Below are 23,531 nucleotides of genomic sequence, written 5' to 3'. Positions count from 1 at the left end.
AAAGAAAGAAAGAAAGAAAGAAAGAAAGAAAGAAAGAAAGAAAGAAAGAAAGAAAGAAAGAAAGAAAGAAAGAAAGAAAGAAAAAGAAAGAAAGCCAGCCATGTGTGAGAAAAGGCTGTGGAGGATGCATTATTTTATGTAAGATCTTTGCCACACACCAGTAGGAGATGGAACTTGCAGGACTCAGGGCACCCATTCCACAGGAGAAGACAAGGTGACATCCCTGACAACTCTTAAGATAGGAAGACCCAGGAAGAGAAATCTTTCAGATGGAGACCTATATATGTATATGTACTATGGACCTTGGAACTGGGGTCTGTGGCCCTGAGAGGGTAAAACAATAGGCCTTTATTCTCAGATGAACTGCCCACTGCTGAGCAGCTTAGACAAATGGCTCTTGAGGGCATAATCCTTATAATATTTTACCTGTAGCTAATAAGTCAGAGCACAGATGGCAGAAAGAGAAAAACACTTCCCTGAGGACTTAAGAGAGGAGGCCATCAGCCCAGCATAGCCAACAGGTATATAAACCAGCTACCAACAAACTTCCTGGGGGAAAGCCTGCGTGGGTTCCCCCTGAAACATGCATATAGAGAAGGAAGCATCCGTCACAGGCTGAGGAAACCACCTAGAGAGCCTCCAGACGGAGCCAGGCAAGTAAAGACCCGCTTCGGCTTCATGAGGACGGTGTCAGCGTCCCTCTGGGTCTATTACTAACATTTCCAGGAGACACTGCCCCTGCCTTCTGCCTCTCTCCTTTTGGGAAGAGATGTTAACAGGCTGTGATGGCTGCTTTATTGGCAGCTTAGGCTGCTGGGTAGGTAATAAGAAAGTTAAAACGCAATAAGTTGCCATCCAGTTTGATTCTGTTCTGTCTCCCTCATCTCTATTACCCAGAGCCAAGAGAGCTGAAGGCTGCTTGGTGCCCCTATTGGAGATGGGGCTGAAACCCCAACCCTCATCCTTCCTTAGGACCAGTGCCCTATGGGAGGGCTAAATTGCAGCAAGCAGGGATTAAGCAGGATGATAAGGCAAGTAAGAAGGAGGGTAGACAGCAGGAAGAACTTCCTGAGGGTGAGTTGGTTGGCTTCTCGCATGGGTTATTTAAAAATGATTTTATTGGCCTGGGCTGGCCCAGAGTCTGGGATGATACTGAGATGATCTCTGTAAGACTCTGCTACCTTATTGTTTTAAACTTCTGGGAGGGCCAGCCAGAGACGGTATCTCCTCTGAGATTGGGTGAGGGGAGGGTAAAGATGAAGCAGAAACTAGGGAGAGAATTTCTGAATTCAACTGGGATTAGCCTTTTGACCATAGGGAGAGGGCAACCAATATTTCCAGCAGAGAATGAAAAATGTAGACTTGGGGAGAGTCTAGTAAATTACGAGACAAGACTCTAAAGAGTGAAGTTGACCTGGGTATGTCATAAAGAATCTTTCTTCTCAGCTTGTATTTTACATCCCATATGATCTGTCTAAGATGACTAACAAATGCCCCTTGAAAGGGTAAAAAGGTCACAAAGGGGTAAGATGGAGACAAAGGCTGGGCAGGGGCAAGGTGGCCTGGCTGGCTGGCTTGCACATTTGAGCATCTCTGACCAAGGCCCTCCCTGTGTGGACATCCCACCTACAGAGTTCCATTAGCAGCTAACTTGCCCCTCTGTAGAATGTATCCTTAGAAATACCCTTGAATCCACGGGTCCTAGAGATGATGGATCAGGGAAAAACTCAAAAGGGTTGAAGTACAAATGGGTTGTAGAGTCTAATGACTTGGGTTTGCATCCAGGTCCTGCTGTGTTATTTGGGGCAAACCTATCTAAGCTTCATTTCAATGGAGATCACAGCAGGTACTTCTTGGAGCTTTGGGAAGATAAAATAAGATCCTGTGTGAAGGATGTGATAGCTCACTGCCTAACATGCAGTACGTGTTCAGGCAATGCCTCTTCTCCTTCTCGTCCCCTTTTCTCCAAAAATGTAGAAGCTCCCAAAAAAGCTCTTGGAGCTGTACGTGCAGGGGGTGAGGGTTGAGGTGCCTCCCTAGGAGGGGGAATTGGTGGGGAGTACCCAGCATAGCCTGCCATTCTTAAGGCTGCTGACGAAGCAGCCAGCTGCACTGATGAGCCGGCAGGGCTGGCCCAGGCCAATCCTGCTGACTTCCTCTCTAGGACAGAGACCAATCCATTATTAATTTGCAATTGCAAGTGCATCCCAGGAAGTCATTCTGGAGGTGTGTGGGAGAAGAAGAGGTGAGTAGGGAGGGGAGTGCAGCAAGGCAGGAAGCAGCCAGCCACAGGGGCTACAAGGAGTTAAGGCAATGAACTCCTTCGTGAGAACTCCATTTCTCTTCCCTGGAGCTGAGGGGAATCAGTACAAGGCAGTTCAGCCCATAAAATATTAAAAGGAATGTGTAATCTGAACGAAGAGCAAAGGTTGCTCTGGGAGAAACATGACCAGACAAAGGAGGGGTAAACACCTAGACAGTCCCTGGGCAGTGCAACCTGTCTGGCTGGTCAACAGCACAGAATTGGGAAGGTGGGTGCAAATCAGTCTCCACCTCTAGCTTGAAATGCCAAAGAGGTGTCAGGGATGTGTTAGCTGAGCTAAAATGTCCACTGAACCCCAAGAAGAAGCCTTTCTGGAGTAGGGGTTGGGAGAATAACTGAAAGGGACAGTGAGGAAAATATAGGGAGGTGGGAGAGAGGAGAAACGAAAAAAGGCGTGAGCAGAAAAGAAAAAAATAGGGAGCTGAAGTTTTGGCAGCCTCATTTGGTGAAGATCACAGCAATTGCTGGAATAACAACCGGCCAGATTTGAGCTGTTACTTGGAGCATGACAAGAGAGACTTAAATTAAACATCGGATCCGGCATCCTGGGGCTGAGGCCTTTGAGACACTGGAAGAGACTACTGTGGGACAGAAGCTCCTTTTTTGGCCTGGGCTCGCTCAAAAGTCATCTTTCAGGACACCGAGGGAGTGGGGGATAGGGAGTTGTCCACCTGGACCTGATCTATGGCAAGAAGGCTCAGGGGCTCAGCCCACAGGGCCACTCCTGGCACTGGGGGAGCAAGACCAACCGTTGGACTATAGCTAGGACTGCACGGCACTTTCATGCGTAGGTCACAATTCTGAGCGTGGGCTCATGCAATAGGGAAGATAAATATTCTGCTCAAAGCCTCAGGGACACACCCAGCCATCTGATCATAAGGGAAGTGGTGGCATCAAAGAGAGTAGGCTCCAGATGGCCTGGGATAGGCCGGGGCCTGTCTGCTACTCTGCTGCCTCTATAGTGGCAGCTGGCTAAGGAGGTGTCTGTCCTGCAGTGAGTGTCCTGTTGGGTTTCTAAGAGCCAGACTGTACCAAGGCTAAAGCTTCTGCAAGGCTGAGCCTCCAGGACCCTAGCACAGGTGCAAGATCGTTCCTTGCATCCCCTGTCCCTCCTCTCTGCCCCTCCCCAACTCCTGGCCTAGTGCTCCTCCTCGCCACCAAGCTCCATCTGTTCCCGAAGAACCTGGCTAAGAGGGCCCTTGGGGGCAGAGAGAGGAACAGGGGTCACTTCGTCACTGTCTCCTGGGGATATACTTGAAGGAGAGGCAGTAACTGATTCCAGGAAGGACTAGGATAGAGTCCCGCAATAGACAGAATCTCTGAACTTTCTAGCTTGTTTTCTCTAGGGGAGAAGGGGGGAGAGAGTTAATAGAATAGGGAGCAGGTTATTACTCAGAAACTTAAGCTGATTGTCTTTATCTCCCATGGAGCTACAGCTAAAGGAAATGGACTCAACACTTTGAAACCGGAGAGATTCCAGTTTGAGATGACACCTAAGGAGGAATTTACCGCCTGGAGGGGTAAACACTGGAATTGGTGAATGAGGAAAAAAGCAAACTAAAATCTATTTTCTAGAGAACTTATAAAGCAGAGATTTTTCTAACTTTATTATACCAATCAAATGTAGCAATGCCTTCCCCCAAAGGCCTTCTTCCCCAGAATTCCAACATCTAAACTGATAACTAGAGTTGGTACGTACAGCTCAGACTTCTGCCCTCATGGCTTCTCCAAGACCACCACCGACACCAGCCTCTCTCCCTCTTCCCACTGCCAGCAAGCCCCGCCCCCCGCGCCCGCGCGCCCGCCCCCAACACAGGATCCTATGACTCAGAAGAGCTCAGCTTGAAAATCCTGTTGCGAAACCTCTTTGAATCTCCTCCAAGCAAACCACCCCGACAAAGTAAGTGCCCAGGGAAGGAACACTTCTTTGATTTGTATTGACGTTTCTGTCATTAGCGACACCAACCAGGCCTTCGCGGGCTCTTCCAGCCCTTCAGAATCCATGACGTCTTTGGGCACAGGCTTCCAGTCTGCAGAGAGCCCCCCAACCTGGAACTCACCTCCTTCTCCCCACAGATGTTGCTGATGATGGAGCTGGAGGCTGGGCTGGAGGATGGTCCCAGGACAGCAACCACCCCCTTGGGGAGGATCTGACACACTGCAGCCAGCGACAGGAGCAGAACCGGAAAAGAAACAAGGCACTCATCAGGTGGGCTGTGGGCCACCTACCCTGCCTGGGCTTTCGCCTCTGAGTCCTTAAACTTCACCCATTGCCCCTGACCTCTGCCCACCGTGGGTCCCCTCCCGTCTCCCACACTTCCAAATCTAGTGCCTCCCCTCCCTTGAACTTCTGGGCTCTAGGGCAGTTTTACTGGTTTTTATGGATGGTATCAAATGAGGAAATGACCCAGGTTATGACAACATATGGTCACCACCAATAGGGTACATACGCGATCAGACAATTAAGTTCGCGAACTCATCCTAGAAAAGGTTCTACATACCTCATCGCTGAATATCACTACCTTCGAAGCACTCCCCTTGGGAAGCTATGCACCAAAACCAGCGCCTAGTCCACCCTTCAAAGCAATTTTGGAACTCTTTCTGGAATGGCCATCAGAGCTGTCATCATATTAACTTTGATGTCCTGAATGTCATTAAAATATCTTCCTGTCAATATTTCCTTTATTTTCAGGTAAAGAAAGAAGTCATTTGGAGGCCAGGTCAGGTGAGTAGGGAGGGTATTCCAATACAGTTATTTGTTTACTGGCTAAAAGCTCCCTCACAGACAGTGCCGTGTGAGCTGGTGCATTGTCATGATGCACTAGCCATGAATTGCCGAAAAGTTCAGGTTGTCTAACTTTTTCACGCAGCCTTTTCAGCAGTTCCAAATAGTAAACTTGGTTAACTGTTTTTCCAGCTGGTGCAAATTCATAATGAATAATCCCTCTGATATCAGAAAAGGCTAGCAACATTGTTGCAACAAGTTTGCAAACTTAATTGTCAGACCTCATACATTGTCTGGGCTGTCACTGAAGGGCACAAGCTAATGGTGGAGATCTGCAGTCCATCCCCAGCCTGGCCTGCAGTTTGGGTGTTAGGAGCTCTGGCACGGCTGCTGCAAGGGTGGAGGACCCAGCTCTCAGAACGGCCATGCAGCACGCAACCTGTTAGTCTCCCCCAGTATAAAGAGGGTCTGGGAAGGAAGAGAGACAGACAAGCAAAGATAAGAAGGGAGGCGAAGGTGATGCAGGCATAGAGAAAAAAGCAGACTTAGCTAAAGTTAAAAGGAACAGGGCAGAGAGAAGAAGAAAGAGAAAATAAGAGGCAGAGATAGAGAGTGAGAGGCAGGAAGGGATCTCATGTCTCAAGGCCACCCTCCGTTCACCTCACCCTGAGCTTAGACTGGCGCACTTACTTCACTAAGTGTGGCAGGTGCTTTCTTGACCAACCAACATGCTGCATGACCTTGCGCCTCCCTGAGAAGGTGCCCTTCCCTCCTCTACTATAGACACTCATTTGCCTGTCAAGGAGTACCTCAAATGCTACCTTCTCTTTATACCTTCCTGGTCTCCTTTAGGTGGAAGCCATCCTCCCCAGGGCTCCCAAGGCCCTTGGTTTGTCCCTCTATTCTAAGACACTTGTGTGTCTATTTCAGTTTGTTGTTAGGTGTCTTTCTCCTCTCATTAGATTTCAAACCCCTTAAGGGCAGGAGCTGAACCATACTATCTCCAAATCCCCACTTTTCATTTTCTTGGTGTCCATCACAATGTTTTCTAGCACTAGTAGGTGCCCAGTTCATATTCACTGAGTGAATGAGTGGCTGGATGGAACATGCAGTCAGAAGAGGAGGACAGAATCTAAGATTTCAAAATGTTATAGACTGAGAAAGGAAAGACAGGATATAAAGGAGCAAACAGATGGAAGGAGCACATGACACAGTTTTCAGATAATTCTCTTGCTTCTGTGATATTAGAACCAAGGAGCCACCCCTCAGAATATGCACTGAGGTTCCCCTTCACACTACAAGACATCCTTCTCTGCAAAACTCAGAGCTTGATTCTGGGCACATTTTCCTCCAATTCATATCAGAATCAGGCAGAGCTATTTCCCAAGCCAGTACACTGAGGTTGAGGGAGCAGTCTAAGATTCCTTGTTGAGTTGGCTGCAAAGCCACACCTGCAACCTGGATGCCCTTCCTCCTAGGACAGAGGCCTAACCATTGGCCACACAGCCACATGATGGCCCCAATGGGGTGCAGGTAGTGGGGTGGAGCACAAGGGTACCAACCCCAGCATTGCAATTCACCCCGTGAAGGACAGATCTACAAGGTCTTCTCTCAGCCTGTGGTCCAGACAGGGATCCTACAACATCACAGGTCTCAGCCGACCAAGAGGCTGGGGACAGTGGTGTCTAAGGGCCACCCATCAGTACTATGTGTCAGAACCATTTCCAGTGGCATGACCAGGCTTTACCTCTGAAGAATGTGCAAGCTATTTCCGTGTAAGTTATCTAAAGTGATCTCAGCCCACTTAACTTATGCCTACTAGATGCTCATCAGCCATCAAATTCCTACAGCAGCCTCAGGGTTGGGTTTTATAACAGCTCCCGATCTTACCAATTGGGAAACAGCATCCTAGAGATGTACAGTGACTCCCCTAAAGTCACATAGCTAATAAAGGTCAGAGCCAGCATTGGAGTTCAAGTCTGTTGACCCATCCAATGTTCATTCTGCGCTCTCACAGCCACCTATTTTGTCTGCTGCCATTTCACCCATCTCTTCTCAACCCCATCTTATTCTACTGGATTTGCTTTCCCAAGGTCACCAATGACCTCTTATCAGTTTTCATCCTACGCTCTTTTTGCAGCATCTGATGCTGTTGACTGCATTGTTCTTTATAATTTCATATCACCTTCCCATCCGAATTCTCATCCACTTCTCTGACCACTCTTTTTCATATTCTTTGCTGACTTTTCCTTCTTCTGCCTGCTAAATTCAGATTTTACCTAAGACTCATTCTCCCTAGGCAATCTCACCCTTCCCTGTGGTCTCCACTCTTATCTCTGACCAGGTGATCCTACACTCTGACCTATGTCCTGGGTTACAAAATCAGTTCCAACCACCTGCTGGATGTCACCACAGGGCCTTCCCTCTTTTATCACTCCCTCAATATGTTTACAGCAGAGAGGCAGAAAGCACAGTCATTAAGAGCATGGCCTCTGAGGAAAGACCATCTGGGTTTGAGTCTTGGCTCTGTCATTCTCTACCAGTGAGACCTTGAGCAAGTTACTAAACCTCTCTAGGTCTGCTTCCTTATCTCTAGAATTGGAATGCTACCAGCACCTCCCTCATAGGGCTGTTGTGAGAATGAAAGCGAATTAGTACATTAAAAATGCTTAGAATGGTACTGACATGCCATGCAACTCTCGTTATCACGCCTACTACATCATATTTACTATATACTTTACATACATCATCTGATTTGATCTGCATACTTCTAGGAAGAAGATTCATTATTATCTCCATTTTACACATGGGGAAACTGGGGCTTAGAAAATTTCAGTAACTTGTCACAGATGACACAGGTAATATGGTAGAGCTGGGCTTGACCTCGGAGACCCATCTGGCACCAAAGCCCAAGTTCTTAACCACTGCGCTTCACTCTCCTTAGCTCCTCAAGCTCAAAGCCATGGTCACGCTTCATTCTTCCTCACCTTCTCTCACCGAATCTATTCACCTGCTATATCAATCAAGGGGCCAGGTTTTGGTCGTTTATCTTCATGTCCCACTGTCCTCTCCTTCCCATTCCCACTGCCACTGCTACTACCTGCCTCCTAAGGGGTCTCTCTCCAAGACTCTTCATTTCCAATATGTTCTCTAAGCTGTGAAGCACATTATAATCTTAAAACATAGGTCTGTGTGCTCCTGCGGGGTAGAAAGCATGTCATATTTATCTCTGCATCCTCCATATCTAGAGCAGGGCCTGCAGAGTTATGTGCTTAATTGATAGTTGTTGAACCACACTGAAGCCAACACTTTCCATGGAAAACTGGAAATAAACCAAGTGTCTAGTCATAAGGGAATAGCTATTTAAAGTGTGAGTCATATACATAAATGAAGTATTAGTTAGATATTTAAAGTGCTATATAGACAGTTTATAATAGTATTAAAATATTTATGTAATAAGATTAAGAGAAAGAAGCAGGATATAAAATTATATGTATATTTTTATGAAGGTTACAGCTAAGCAAATACAGAAAATAGTTATGCACTGAGAAATGATTGGAAGAAGATGTTATAAAAGTCCACATTTGTTGGGTGCTAATTATGGCCCATACTAAGTATTTTATATGAATTGACTTATTTAATTCTCAAAATAACCCAATGAGATAGCTACTATTACTGTCACCTTCATTTTACAGATGAGAAAATGGGACAGGAAAGTTTAAAGGAAAGAGGTAGGATTTGAACACTAAACCCATAACTTCAGAGTTAGTTCTTTAACCACTGCACCACCTAACCTCCATCAGTTAATACCGATTAACTGGGATATTAATAGAGATTGCCTTGGCCAGTTAAACAAAAATTTTCTTTCCTATTTTTCTTACTTTCCATAATGAGCATGTACTCCTTTCATAACACATCATTATAAAAAATAAAATGTCATTATAAAAAAAGTTCTTTTGATGAGCAAGTAAAATCCAAATGAACCTGATCTCCTCCATTTCCTACCCTTCCAACCCTTTCTCCCAAGGCACCTCCTCCCACTTCACACCAGTTCACCTAGAATACACTCCAAATTTTCCTCCCTGAGCCTACTGCAACGTACATGTATTTCTTTCAGATTAGGCCAGAGATTCTTAACCTGTTGCCTGAGATCTGGGGAGTAAAAGTCAGTATCCGTGAGTATTTTTTGGGAAAAATGACCTTATTTTCTCTAAGTCCTAATTGAAATTTAGCATTCCCTTCCATTTTGAATGTAGGCAAACCATAGTATATTAATAGTACCTGTGACTTTGTCACCAACAGGTATTATTACGATGTTTTCCTATCACATTACAGTGCTGCGGATATCTTGAAATATAATTTATATTCATAATTACTTCAAAATTATAACAGTAGTTAGACTTAATACTAGACTTGGCTATTTAACATATTAATAAAGTAGCACATACAAATATCAGACAATTAAGTTCACAAACTTTCCATCGTGTAGTTACACAGTTCGAGGACTTAATTGTCTGACCTTCGTATATTAATGTATCACTATTAAAATATTTTAACTTCACTTGCATAAATTAGTTTCCTTGGTCATCCTATCGATTTCATTTTATTCATTTAAAAACCTTTTCTGAGAAGGAGTCAATTAGCACCCCAGACTACTATGGTCTAGGCCCATTCTTGCTCTTCTGCCTGACAAACTCCTACTGATCCTTCAATGCCCAGCTCAGATCTTGCCCCTAGGCAAGAAGGCACCTCTCTATTCCTCTTTTCACATCATGCTGTGGCTCTGAGTTAGCTCTTTGCTAGAGCTGCCTAAGAGAAAGTCAGCTCCCCTCTTCTCTGAATTCCTGTCCAGTTTCTGCCTCAAGTTGGCTCATTATGTTGGGTCTCAAACAGAGAGAATTTTCTCCTAAAGATAAATTCTTATGGAAGGCCACAATCCGTTATTCCCAACACCTAAATCCAAAAGGCTCTGAAACAGGATGGTTATCTTCAAACTCATTTGGTGGCCAAATCTGATCTATAAAGACAGATGTGAAGCTATTTATAATATGTATGTCTGAATATAAGCATGCATATATTTGAATATTGGGTTCTGCCCCAAGCCCAGCTGGAGATGTTATTTAATATATGGTTTATGTACAACATGACCTTTCTAATATATAGGAAGTTCTGGATTCTAAACACATCTGGCCTCAAAGGTTTGGTGAACATGTGCCTGCTGTTCTGATGTCCAGCTCCCATCTCTCTCACTGGATCAGAAACTCCTTGAGGGCAGCTGTCACATCTATTTAGTCTGGCAAAAAGCAATTGCTCAGTAGCTGCTTGCTCAACTGACTTGAAATGATCTAAAATGAGTCCAGTGAAATTGAATTATCATCCTCCCAGCAGCCATGGCCTGGGGATTTGCGGAGATCTGGGAATTGCTCTTTTATTCCCTATGAAGGATGCCCTGCTCAATAGAAATGGAAATCATTTATAAAGGACCTCCGGGACCCTGATCCTGCAGGCCCTGCCAGTCTCTGTGAGGGTTCTTAGCAGTTTGTGCGAAGGATGGGAGGGGAGGGAGATGCACTTTACCTCTGCCTCCCAGGGAGCATGGAAGAAACCAGGAGACAAGAGTGACATTGCCATGGCAACGAAGTTTCCCAGCCAGCAGAGGAGTTGGAAGGCAACTGTCAGAGCAGCTGCTAGAATAAAAGACCATGATGGGGTGTTATAAGAAAGGGGACTTCTTCCCCTCAAGATGTCAGCTCCGGCCTGGGTTCCAAGTCCCCTTAGAAACCTGAGCTACACAGGAAGGACTCATGGGAACTTACTACTTCTCTGAGTCTTCACAGGGAAGGGAAGGGTCTGGCTGTGATGCAGATGGTCCAGAGAGGTTAATCATAGGCATAGGCAGCTCCCTGGGAGGGGACATGGAAGCCCAGCCTCCTAACTCTCAGCATGCGCTAGATGAGTCACTCAGCTGATCTCTGAGCCCTTGTGGTAAACAATCCCAGTCACCAGGTGCTGACAGCTATGTGAAGCAGAGGGGCTGGGAGAACTCAGAGTCCTTCACATCAAAACACTTCCAGGAGCTGAAGCCTGAGAGGAGAGTGTGTGAGTGTGTGTGTGCAGTGGGGAGGGGCAGGCAGGGGGTGGCGACTTCTCCCTTTGTGCCTGGTTATGTTGCACGCTCAGCACCACGTGAAGCCTTAACTGTCCACAAGTAAAGCAAACAATGGCTTTAATCAATGCCAAAGAACCATCTCTTCCCTGTGCCTAAGCCTGCAGGAAAGGGTTGCATTCTCAGCTCTCCATGAGTGGACAATGGGCTGAATGGATTGGCCTTGTTAGCCTCTCAGCCAAGTGGGGAGGGTATGAGGGCGGTAGTACCAGGTCGCTGCACCATCACATCCTAGGACGTGACCAACAGCTTATCATTCAAAGACTTCAGCCTGGTCCCAAACCACCCTGCCAGGGGCTTTCCCTGTGCAGGCCCCGAGCTAAGAGATGAGAGTCCTTACCATCAATCACCCAGTGAGGGAGGAGTCACTATACCAATTGTACTACCACTACTACTAATACGTTACATTTATTGTAAGTTCACCCTACTGCCGGGCACTGCTCTGTCTTTTAAGTGTATCATCTCACTTAATCCCCATGAAATGAGAACTCTTATTATTCCTGTTTTACAGAAGAGGTATCTGAGGCACAGGATAAAAGCCCACAGTGCTGGCAGACGCAGGATTAGAATCCTGGTGCGTCTGACTCCAGCCCCTGAGTTCTGACTGCTGTTCTGTAGGACTGTTTCCACCCTGGCCCTCACCACCGCCCCCACAGAAACTCCCTGTTTTAGCCACACCCATCTCTCGCTTTTTTTTTTTTTTTTCCTTTGCTTAGGCTTTTATGCCTTCTGCATGAATGCCCTGTTCCCTTTTTGTTACCTATCCCACATGCCAAGGTCCGGCCCAGCTACACCTATGACCTAGTTCTGACTTCCCTCTTCCCTTGTTTGAGGCACTCCCTGGCCCACAGCAGAGCTACTGAGGTTTATGTCAGTTTTCAGATGTGTGGTTTTAACTGCCTTCTGAAAAGACCATGAGTCTCAGTCTCCCTATCCGTAAAATGAGGAGGTTGGACCAGATAAGATTTCTAAGCACTGTGTAATTCAATGCGTTTCTGAGTCCATATTATGCATGTTATGTGGGCAACTCAGAGAAGGGAGGCAAAGAATGTTTGTTGAATGACTCATCACTGTTCCTATGCCTTTCCCTTCTGGTTTCTCTCTTTTTTTCCCTTATGCTGACTTGGATTCACTCTGTTGAACTGACTGAAAGAAGCTAGCTCTCACTAGATGCAGCTCCGAACCACCAGAGGTCATGGCCTCGGAGCCTGCAAGAAGCTCAAGAACTTGTGCAGGAAGAACAGTCACAAGGCCGGAGCATGATACGCCTTGCCGCTCTCCAGGCCCACTGGGCCCAGGTAACCAGGGCACCTCTGGGTTTCCAGGGGCAACAGTATGGATGTCTGATAGCACGACTGGCCTCATAGAGACAGTCCAAGGCAGAGGCGGGGGGTTGACAAGGATGCTCTGCTTCTAGTTCTGCAGTAAATTAAACCTCAAACTGGCTCTGGCAGCAGCAGCAGCGAGGGTGCCTCCCGGTGTCAGGCGATAAGGGGATGGGCGCTTAGTGAAGCTCTAATACGTTAGCTGCAGGAGACACACTGATCTAGAGGAACAGAGGAGGGCAAGGCCTGTGGGAGGACCCTGCACAAGAAAGGCTGAGGTGGAGATAAGATACGAGATGGATATAAGGGAAAGGAAGCGGGGAAGGGCCAGGCAGGAGGGGAGATGACCTCACGGGTCTTGTCCATCCTCTTATTTCAGATCTGTGGGAGTAGGGAAGTCAAACATCAAGAAGCCTGAGGCAATGATGGTAAAAGGGCAGAGGTGGAAGGAATCAGATGTGGGTTTGAGGAAGCTTTAGAGGAACACTCACTTTATTTAAAACCACTCTATGAAAATCTAAGTGAACCAGCTAGACGCTGGAGTGATTTTCTACTGTACCTTCCCAGTTTCCAGGTTTGTTATTAATTAATGCCCCCATGTGATGCTTTCCATCTCATTTTTTTTTATATATATATATTTTTTAAGATTTTTTTTTTATTTTATTGGGGAATTGGGGGGATGGGAACAGTGCTGGGGAATTGGGGGAAGGGGAACAGACAAGTTGCTGTCGTTTTTTGGTTCTTCAATCTAGTTGTGGAGGACGTTGCTTCACTGGCCCAAGTTGGCACCATCATTGCGCTCTTCTCTGGCGACGCAGATCAGTCGCCGGCTTTCTGGACGGCCGCTCACTGCGGCTGCTGGCCGCTCACGCTGGCTGCTGGCCACACACGGTAGCCCATGGCAATCCACTGCCACAGGGACTGCAGCCCACGCCGTCGCCGGCGACTCATGGCAGCCCAGCTCCAGGTTGAGCTGTTGTTCAGCATCTTAGCTGTGGAGGGCAGTGTCACTGGCCCTCATATGTGGGATCTGAACCGGGGCCCTCTGGCATCCCAAGCGAGTTCTTAACCATCGCGCCACTCGGCCGGCCCTCCATCTCATTTTTGACCATCAAATGAGGAAGTTAAACTCCAGCATCTTTAGTTCCTTAACATGTTAGAACCTTTGATTCCGAAATTGCCATTACTCCCCTTGACTGACACGCCCTCTCTGAATACGGTTCATTAAGTATGATTTGTGCAGAGATTTTTGAAACTCATCTGTTGCTGAAAGCAGGCACAATTGTACATTGTAGGACTGCCACTGCCCCAACTTAGATCAGAGCCTTTACTTTCCATAACCAAGAGCATCACTAGGATCTCTTTCATCCTGAAGTAGAGTCCCTAGTCACAGGGTGACAGGTGTGAGGTTGAGGATGTTGTTCAGAGCCACTAAAATAGTTTTAAGTTAACTGCAAATTAGCCCTGGGCCACCAGCCCAGGGAAGATACAACCTATGACATTTGGCAGTAGCTGGCTTTGGATGGTCCTCCACAACTTCCAAAGGCTCAAAGCTATCAGATGTATCAAGTCCAGAAAACTGGAAAGAGAAAGGGAATATCCAATTACAAGGAATGCCCCATGAGGCATGCTGACATTAAGACAGGCTATTTGAGAGGAGCCTGGGAGATAAATGATGCTGCCAAATAAGGATGGCTGAACTTTGAAACAGAGGAGGGAAGGAGGTGATGGTAGGAGATGGGAGGAAGTGAGAGTCAGAGAATAAAGCCAACAACAGAATCCATAGCTGCCACTTACTGAACACCTGTTATGCGCATGGTGCTAAGCACCTCACCTGCACTGTCTCATGTCATGCTCTTAGTGACCCTAGGGGGTGATATTACCATCCACAGTCACACAGCTTGTAAATAGTAGAGCCAGGATTTAAACAGTTCGGTCGGATTCCAAAGTCCAGGCTCCTACTTTTTATACCACACAGTCTCCCCAAAATAGAGATCACAGAACTGAAGTTCCTTCTTCCTCCAGCCTTCCTGTCTCCCTCCTATTTCCTCCCCCAACTCTGCCACTGAGGTCCAGTCCCTGCCCCCACCAGCTTCAGCGAATAGCACTAACCCACCACCTGCCTTCCCCCTTACTTTGGGAGAGAAAGAGCTGGGCTGAAACCTTTCTATGAACTATCTGGGTGGTGTTTAAAATCCTTCGTAGGGGAGCAGCTCTGGCTTCAGATGAACCGCCTTTGGGGTAAAAAGATCCAGAAGCCGTCTTTTCTAACAAATGCTAATCATGACTCAAATGCATTGATATGTAAAAGATGAACCAAGGGCTACCTGCTAATAAAATATTTGGTACCTAAAAGAAGGGCATTAGAAAGATGCCCAAAGCTCTGCAATGTGGAATAAAGATATCAGTTTCTTTTATTCCCCTGATTCATCTGGCTTAATATTTTATTTAATTTTAATTAATTTATTTATTTTTAAGATTTTATTGGGGGAATTGGGGAAGGGGAACAGTGTTGGGAAATTGGGGAAGGGGAACAGCCAAGTAGTGGTCCTTCAGTCTTGGTTGTGGAGGCACAGCTAGCTCAGCTCCAAGTCCACTCACCATCCAGCCGCCCATCAGCAGCTTGTGGCTGCTCAGCTTAAGGTGCTGTGTTCAATCTTAGTTGTGGGTGGGCATAGCCCACCATCCTATGCGGGAGTTGAACCGGAAACCTTGTTGTTAGCACGTGCTATCACCAGATGAGTCATCCTGTTACCTGTTGGCAGCTCAGTTCAGGTGCAGCTCACTGGCCCATGTGGGAATTGAACCAGCCACCCTGTTGCCCAGAGCTCATGCTCTTAACCAACTGAGCCACTTGGCTGGCCCCTGGCTTAATATTTTAGATGTATTGACTCTACTGAACCAGGCTGCATGGGTCATTGAAGAGAAAATTTACATCTGCTAATGACCCCCCTTGGCAATGGGCAGTCTGTGCTCTCTGTTCTGCCAAGGAATCCCAGAAGCACCAAAGAAAAGGAAGGAGGAGCTGGTTTTTCAAAGTATAGACTACACAACTACTTAGAAATCCAGACCTTTGTCTGAGACCTGCGGACCTGGAGAAACACTGCAGACTGAATTAGGAGATTCACAAGAAGTTATTGCTGGTATTTCAGATTTCATTTGGAAGATCCTGAGAAAGTTAAATCTTCCTTTCAGGGCCGGCCGAGTGGCACGTTGGTTAAGAGTTGGCTTGGGATGCCAGCTCTGAGCAGCAGGGCCCCAGTTCGGATCCCACATGAGGGTCGGTGATGCTGCACCCTCTACAGCTAAGATTGTGAACAACAGCTTGACCTGGAGCTGGGCTGCTGTGAGTGGCCGGCAACTGCATAGGCTGCAGCCTCTGCTGCAGTGGGCTGCCATAAGCTACTGTGAGTGGCCGGCAGCAGGCATGAGCTACCAAGAGCTGCCAAGAGCTTCCCTGAGTGGCTGTCCAGTGACCAGTGACTGATCTGCCTCACCCGGGAAGAGCGCAATGATAATACCAACATGGACCAGTGAAGCAACGTCCTCTACAACTAGACTGAAGAACAAAAGGACAGTAACTTGTCTGTTTCCCTTTCCCGATTCCCCAGTGCTGTTCCCCTCCCCCAATTTTCCCAATAAAATCTTAAAAAAAAAATCTTCCTTTCATTGTAGTAGAATTTAATCTCTGTGACAACTGGGATTTCTGTCTGTTCCCTGCTGAATCCCCATTGCCTAGAAGAGTATACAAGAGACACTCACAAAATATTTATTGACTGATCAAGTGAATAAATGAATGACATGCACACAGAAGAGACTAAAGCCACCTGAGGGCAGGGACCTTGCCTGTCTTGTTTTCCTCATTGTTCCCAAACATGATATCCTGAATCATGCCTGACATAGAGTAAATGCTCTGTTAAAGTTTCCTGAATGAATAAACAAAGAGTAAATTGGACCTGGCTGGCCATTATGGGACAGGTGCATGATGAATAAGCCAAACGAGCAGAAAGGAAACAGCATGGGTCTGATACCCTAAGAACATTGAAGAAGTTGAGACCAAGAGGGAGGGCTGCTGCCATCCTGCCTTCCTGCCCTCTCTGGATACCCTACCTACTATGCTTGGGCCAGTGCGAATGTGCTTCTTCTCTTGCAATACTAGTAGCCCAATTAGAGCATTGCTGGATCCATTCATAAAAGACCAGATGTCTAACAGATACACCGGGGGTGCCAAAAAAATGTGTGCACATTTTAAGAGATGTTATCTATGCATTACTTTTTGAAGTTGAGTTGAATTACTGTAGCAATGCATAGTACGATGCTCGCTCAAGAGATGGCGTTAATCAAATGAATGCTACCATCACCACGCAATAAGCAGGACAGTCAAGGAAAATGGTGGAAGTACAGGTGTTGCTTGAGAAGCGTAAGACCATTTTGAAGTGCTATTTAAAATTCGAGAACGTTGTGGAAGTACAACGACAATGGAGGCGTGAGTATGCAACAGAACCTCCAACATGCCTAACAATTGCGCATATTTGTGATAAGTTTGAGACGCATAGTAGTGTGTGAAGGGATTGAAATGGCATGGGCAGCGATACAAGGGGACACTTTGGTCAACGTTGCTCAAGCAGTAGTTCCCCATAATCAGAAATGTTGGATGCTGATGGTAATAACCACTTTGAGCACCTCTTGTAATTGCAGAAGTCAAATGTGACTTGTATTCATCTTTTGTTATCAGTACATGTTGAGCATTATAACTTTAATACAGTTTTTTCCTTTCTTAAAATTTGTATACATTTTTTTTGCACCCTCTGTATTTGAGCAAGTGGTTGTTTTGTTTTGTTTTGCTTGTTTTTGCCACTGAGTGTTGTTAAAGGTTGAAAAGAGCTAGAAAGAGAGAGGAGACGGGCACTCCAAAGTCTTAGGGAATGGATGTTATCATCTCTGTGGGCTGAGGGGCTCCTTCCCTTCCCCCTCAAATTGAGCTGTTTATCTTCAGCTTAGCTACAAGCTACTAGCCCACTTACTTAGAAGCTCATGCTGTAAATTCAAGGTAAGATCAGCCACATGCCAGAGAACTCCAAGGGAGGTGTAGTGGATTGTGCTCTAGACTTTGCAGGGTGGTGATGTGAGTCTAGGGTCCAGACCTTTCTCAGCCATTGACTAGCTCTGTGGTTGGGCAAGTTATCCAGTCTTTCAGCTTCAGTTTCTTATACAATGGGAATAAGAACACTTAACTCTCAGGTTGTTGGGAGAATTAAAGGCAGTGCCCCGCATATAGAAGGGGCTCCATATGTGTGACCTGACTGACCAACTGTGTATGCTTGTAAAGCACTGCAACTCACCGAAAATTTTCCTATATTTTAAGTCCTTTAAATCTCACGATTTGCAAAATTTGCAGAGTGGATCCCAGCATTCTCATTTTACAGATAAAGAAACTGAGGTTAAATAAGATAAGTGACTTGTCCAAGGTTAGCCACAGAGTGAGTGTTCGAACGTTGTCCCAAGTCCCAGTTTCTTCCCACAGCACTGCCTTCAGCACAAGAAAGCAAGACAGGTCATAAGATGTACAACGACTAAGTTACCTTTATGTTGGCTGTATCTCTCTGCTTAATCACACAAGGCTTTTTTCAGTGATTTGTGTCCAGGAGGATGAATGATTCAACATATGAAGGAATGAATGAACGGGTAAATGAATGAATGAAACTTCCTGTCTTAATTCTACTCCACCCATGATTTGCAACAAAACATGGGACTCTCATCTAGACTAAGCTCTCTAGGGCCTCCTGGTGTATGTTTCTCTCCCTCCCTTGGGAATATCTATATCACAGGCCTGGGGATGGGTGCAGCTCACACCAGCCCCTCTTCTGACAGCAAGGGAAGCAGAGGGCAGCCCTGCCCATTCTACGTACTGGTTTCTGCAGTCTCGTACTCGCTGTCTCTGAGAAGCTCAAAGATGTCCACTTCGACCTTGGCCTTGCCCAGCCTCTCAGGAGTGCGGTTGATGCGGTTCTTGGCCAGGGTGATGGAGAGCCGCTCCCCTCTGCTGCACTCCATGGGGTCATCCAAGATAGCAGCTGTGGGCAGGCAACCACATGGAGAGTGTTGGTATCCTCTACCGGTACCCCCCCTCCTTCTGCAATTTCCCACCAAGGTCACCTTCCTCTTCCAGGCAGCTCCCACATACCCCTCCAGCCAGCCACCCTCAGAACTGTCCTCGAAGCAAGTCCTCTACATTCTAAGGGTCTTGGTTGGCAGCCAGGTAGAGCAGTGAATTCTAATTGTGGATCCACCTCAGGAATCCTGGAATGTCATGGCAGCAGTCCTGTAATGACCAATGGGGGTCTATCTGTATGAGGTCCCCAGGCCCAAGCATGGTGACACCCTTGGATATATATCACCATGCACACACAGGTACATGTGTGCAAAGGAAGGGAGATAGTAGCTGCCCTTCGAACACTGTATTTTATTAGAAACTCTCCCAAGTGAGAGGTTAAAGAAGCCGAGGTTTGAGAGAGAGAGAGAGAGAGACAGAGAGGGAGAGAGAGAGAGACAGAGAGATGTAATATAGAGGAGCAGCTGCAAGATACTGCTGAACGCTGGCTCTCCAGGCTCTGACACTGACAAGCCATATCATCCACTGAGCTATATTGTCCCTCTGAGCTTTTCCTCACTGAACATCAGGAATAGTAAGAGCCTCATGAGGTTGATGTGAGGATTCAAAAAGATAATATAGGTAAGTGGCACATTGTATTGGGTCGCCGGGAAAGTCATATTTTTCTATGTTTTTCAATGCAAAAATGTGTCATGACTTTCCCGACGACCCAATATAAATGTAACCTGTGTGACTTAATCAATGTGACTGGCGTCCATTTAATGGAGTGGTATAGTGCCAGTAGCTGCCCAACTTCTGTAAGCAGTATTAAAGATAAGTGTTATGGTATCATAGAAACCTGGGTTCAAATCCCAGCTCCACCTCATATTAGCCATGGGACCTCAGTTTCGTCATTTGTAAAATGGGGAAAGAGACTACTCCTTGGGCTATTCTGAAGATTACATGAATAACAAGAGTGGAGTGCTCAGCACAGTAACTGCCGCACTGTAAACACTCAATAAAGCTAACTATTGATATCATTCATTCTCTTTTTTTTTAGCTGAGCCATTGCCAGCTCAGTGGCAGCTCAGCTCGGGCCGGGCCGGGCATCGAACCGTTGTTGCTCAGAGCTCTCACTCTTGAGCGAGCTCTTAAACAACTGAGCCATTCGGCCAGCCCTTTCATTCATTCTCTTGGTAGGAGAAGTTATGAAATTGAAACTCTCTACACAAATACTTGTACACAAATGTTCACAGAAGATTTATTCATAATAGCCAAAAAGTGGAAAAACCCAAGCACCCATCAGCTGGTGAATGGATAAACAACATGTGGCAATGGAATATTATCTGACAAAGGAATGTTATACAATGGAATATTATTTGACCATAAAAATAAATGAAGTACTGATACTCCCTGAAACATTATGCTAAGTGAAATAAGCCAGTCACAAAAGACCACATGGAAGATTCCATTTATATAAAATGTCCTGAATAGGTAAATCCATAGATACAGAAAGTAGATTAGTGGTTGCCCTATTGGCAGTGGTGGTGGGTAGGGGTGCAGGTGGGGAGGTTAAAACTGGGAAGAAATGAAGAGTGACTGCTAGTGCATATAGTATTTCTTTTGGAGATGTGAAATGTTTTAAAATTGATTGTGGCGATGAATGCACAATTCTGTGGATACATTAAAAACCACTAAATTGTATACTTTAAACGATTGAATTGTATGGTATATGAATTCTATCTCAATAAAGCTGTTACAAAAAAAGAACTATCAAGCATACCTTTCAGAAGTTGAAAGAGTTCTGAGGCTCAGAAAAGCAATATGGGAATTCAGGCCAAATAGATTTTACCAACATGTGGTCCTTGAATTTCTGCGGCTGGTGTGGATAGAGGTGCTCAGGTGCCATGCTATCTTTTTCTGTATATTGCTCCCATAGCTACTGTGACCCATTTTCTAAACTAAAAACCAGGACAGAGAATATTACAAAGCATTTTTTTCTGATTTGTGGATTTATTTATATGCATAGCCTTATTGAACAATAAAAATTAGATTTCACTTACACAGGCTGGTTATATATTGGGCAACAGAGGTGCATCCCAAGACCTAGGCAACAAAGTGGGCTTCTGTGAGTTAAGTCGCCAAGATCATGCACAACTCATGGGACTCACCACCTGCAGGAGCGGCCAAAAGGCTATAAATGTATGTATGACTGAAGAGACTGGGGACACCTAAAACTCCCCCCCCCCCAATAGATTTTAGGAAAGCAAGACCAGAATGAGACTGCTACTAAGGAATCAATAGCCTAAACAATTACACTATACTGTCCTAGGAGTGAGACTTTGGGAACAGAAGGAAAATAAGGTAGTCTGGAGGAGTGATTCTCAAATGGACTCCTTCAAGAAGCAGAGGGGGCTTCACAGAGGTCTCTAGCCACACACCAGCTTCAACTAGCACAGCTCCATATCCATCAGTTTTAGATAGCAGTGTTCCACATAAGACTTGATGTGGAAAAAAAATGTTTCACTGTTAAAAATATAATAGAAACCATTAGCCTAGCCCTAGAGCACAGAAAACAGACATCTAAAGTGTCAGGAATTGCCTATATTTCCTGTGCTATACTTTACATTCCCATGACTATTTTTATAACTGGCAATGTATACTTCATAATCCCTTTCACCTTTTTCACTAATCCCCCAATCCCTCGGCCATTTGGCAACCATCAATTTGTTCTCTGTATCTGTGAATTTGTTCTTATTTTGTTCATTTGTTCATTTTGTTTTTTTTAGATTCCACATATAAGTGCTATTATATGGTATTTGTCTTTCTCTGTCTGACTCATTTCACTTAGCGTAATACACTCTAGGTCCACCAGTGTTGTTGCAGATGGCAAGATTTCATTCTTTTTTATGGCCATGTAATATTCCACTGTATATATGCACCACCTCTTCTTTATCCATTCATCTATCAACGGACACTTAGGTTGCTTCCATACCTTGCCTATTGTAAATAATGCTGCAATGAACATAGAGGTGCAGGCATCTTTTCAAATTAGTCTTTTGGATTTCTTCAGATAAATACCCAGGAATGAAATTGCTGGGTCATATGGTAGTTCTATTTTTAATTTTTTTGTTTTCCATAGTGGCTGCAACAATTTACAATCCCACCAACAGTGCACAAGGGTTCCCTTTTCTCCACATTCTCTCCAGCACTAGTTGTTTGTTGATTTATTGATGATAGCCATTCTGACAGGTGTTAGATATCTCATTGTGCTTTTAGTCAATAATATTATAATAACTATATATGGTGTCAGATGGGTACTAGACTTACTGAGTGATCACTTCATATGGTATATACAAATGTCTAATTACTATGTTGTACACCTGACACTAATATAATATTGTATGTCAAATGTAATTGAAAAATAAATTAAAAAAATAAAATGTCAGAAATTGGCAGAGCCATCCCACAAGTCACGTGAAAGAGGCACTAGATCCATGACATACAAGCTTTATGTTTATAGGTGCACATTTATTCAGGGACCACAAACACGTTAGTGCAAGTGATTCATGGACACGACCTCATTTAATCTCTCAAACAGCTCTTTGAGGTGACCGTGTCGTCTGTGTCATCCTCACTTGGAGATGAGAAAACGGAGTTCGGAGAGGTCAAGCTACCTGCCCACACTCACAGGGCTGGTGAGAGGTAGAGAAGGGAGGTGATCCCAGGCCATAGACTCTGAACTCTTAAGCACGGCTCATCTTCCTTCTAATTGGGTCCCCAGGGATTTGCTGTTCAGAAGAGGGTACACTAGGTAGAGATGCCTTAGTCAGCTCTAGCTGTTACAACATGACTGGGTGGCTTAAACAAAAGACATTCATTTCTCACAGTTCTGGAGGCTGGGAAGTCTGAGATCAGGGTGCTGGCATGGTTGGGTTCCAGTGAGGGCCTGCTTCCTGGTTTGCAATGATTATCTTCTCACTGTGTCCTCAGGTGGCAGAGAGAGAGGAAGAATAATCTCTCTAGTCACTTTTAAGAGGGTACTAATCCCATCATAGGGGCCCCACCTTCATGACCTCATCCAAACCTATCACTTTGCAAAGGCCCTACCTCCTAGTACCATTACATCAGGGGTTTGAGTTCCATCATATGAATACTGGGGAGACACAAATATTCAGTAGGACATGTGAGGCTTGTAGTCACCACAAAGGAAGTCTCACCAAGGCAAATCAACTCCAAAACACCAATAGGCTGGACCCTGGCCCTCTGGACATTCCCACAGGTAATGCCCTCCAATCCGCATGACATTGTCAGACTAGGCACAGCTATCTTTCTCTTTGGGCAATGTGACCTCACTATTAGAAAATTTTCAATCTACATTCTATTAAATATTTAATTAATCACTTATAACAAAAGAAATTAATAAAGTAATCTCTCAGAAAATTCCCATGTCCCCTGGGGATCTGGGAACTTGGGCTTCTAGGGTGAGAGGAGTGACTTTAGAAATGTTTTGATCAGGTTTTTCATGCTGTGGCACAACACTGAACTTGGCTCTGCCCCATCAGTACACAGGGGACCCAATGACACCTACACCATAGGAGGCAACACATATGTAGTGCTCTATTCCAGAGCCTATCAGTTTTGTTCCCTTCTTTTTGCAGAGTACACATTCAAGATGTGTGCTATGGACTGAATTATGTTCTCTAAATTCATATGTCAAAGTCCTAACCCTCAGCATGGCTACAATTTAGAATAGAGCCTTTAAGATGTTATTAAGGTTAAATGAGGTGAAAATAGTGGGACCCTGATATGACAGGATTAGTGCCCTTCTACGAAAAGACATCAAATCTCTCTCTCCCTCCTTCTCTCTCTCTCTCTCTCTCTCTCTCTCTCTCTCTCTC

General features: G+C 45.4%; 1 protein-coding gene across 6 annotated transcripts in view; it reads right to left on the bottom strand.

Moving 5' to 3' along the window:
• Positions 1 to 23,531, bottom strand: part of GRIK4 (glutamate ionotropic receptor kainate type subunit 4) — a 416,055-nt gene that overhangs the window by 187,909 nt on the left and 204,615 nt on the right. For 5 of the 6 annotated variants that reach the window (XM_019631615.1, XM_019631614.1, XM_019631618.1 and 2 more), the window contains 2 exons: positions 18,449 to 18,613; positions 4,384 to 4,481 (listed from right to left, as the gene is read on the bottom strand). In XM_019631615.1, coding sequence (XP_019487160.1) covers positions 4,384 to 4,481; positions 18,449 to 18,613 — 263 coding nt within the window. Of the gene's footprint in view, positions 1 to 158; positions 243 to 4,383; positions 4,482 to 18,448; positions 18,614 to 23,531 lie in introns of those variants that run through there. The other variant, XM_019631617.1, reaches the window with a different exon arrangement.

This window comes from Hipposideros armiger, unplaced genomic scaffold (genome assembly GCF_001890085.2).
Source record: "Hipposideros armiger isolate ML-2016 unplaced genomic scaffold, ASM189008v1 scaffold_1020, whole genome shotgun sequence".
NCBI classification, from domain to species: Eukaryota; Metazoa; Chordata; class Mammalia; order Chiroptera; family Hipposideridae; genus Hipposideros; species Hipposideros armiger.
The sequence above is the reverse complement of the archived record's forward strand: the minus strand, read 5'-3'. Positions and strand labels throughout refer to the sequence as shown.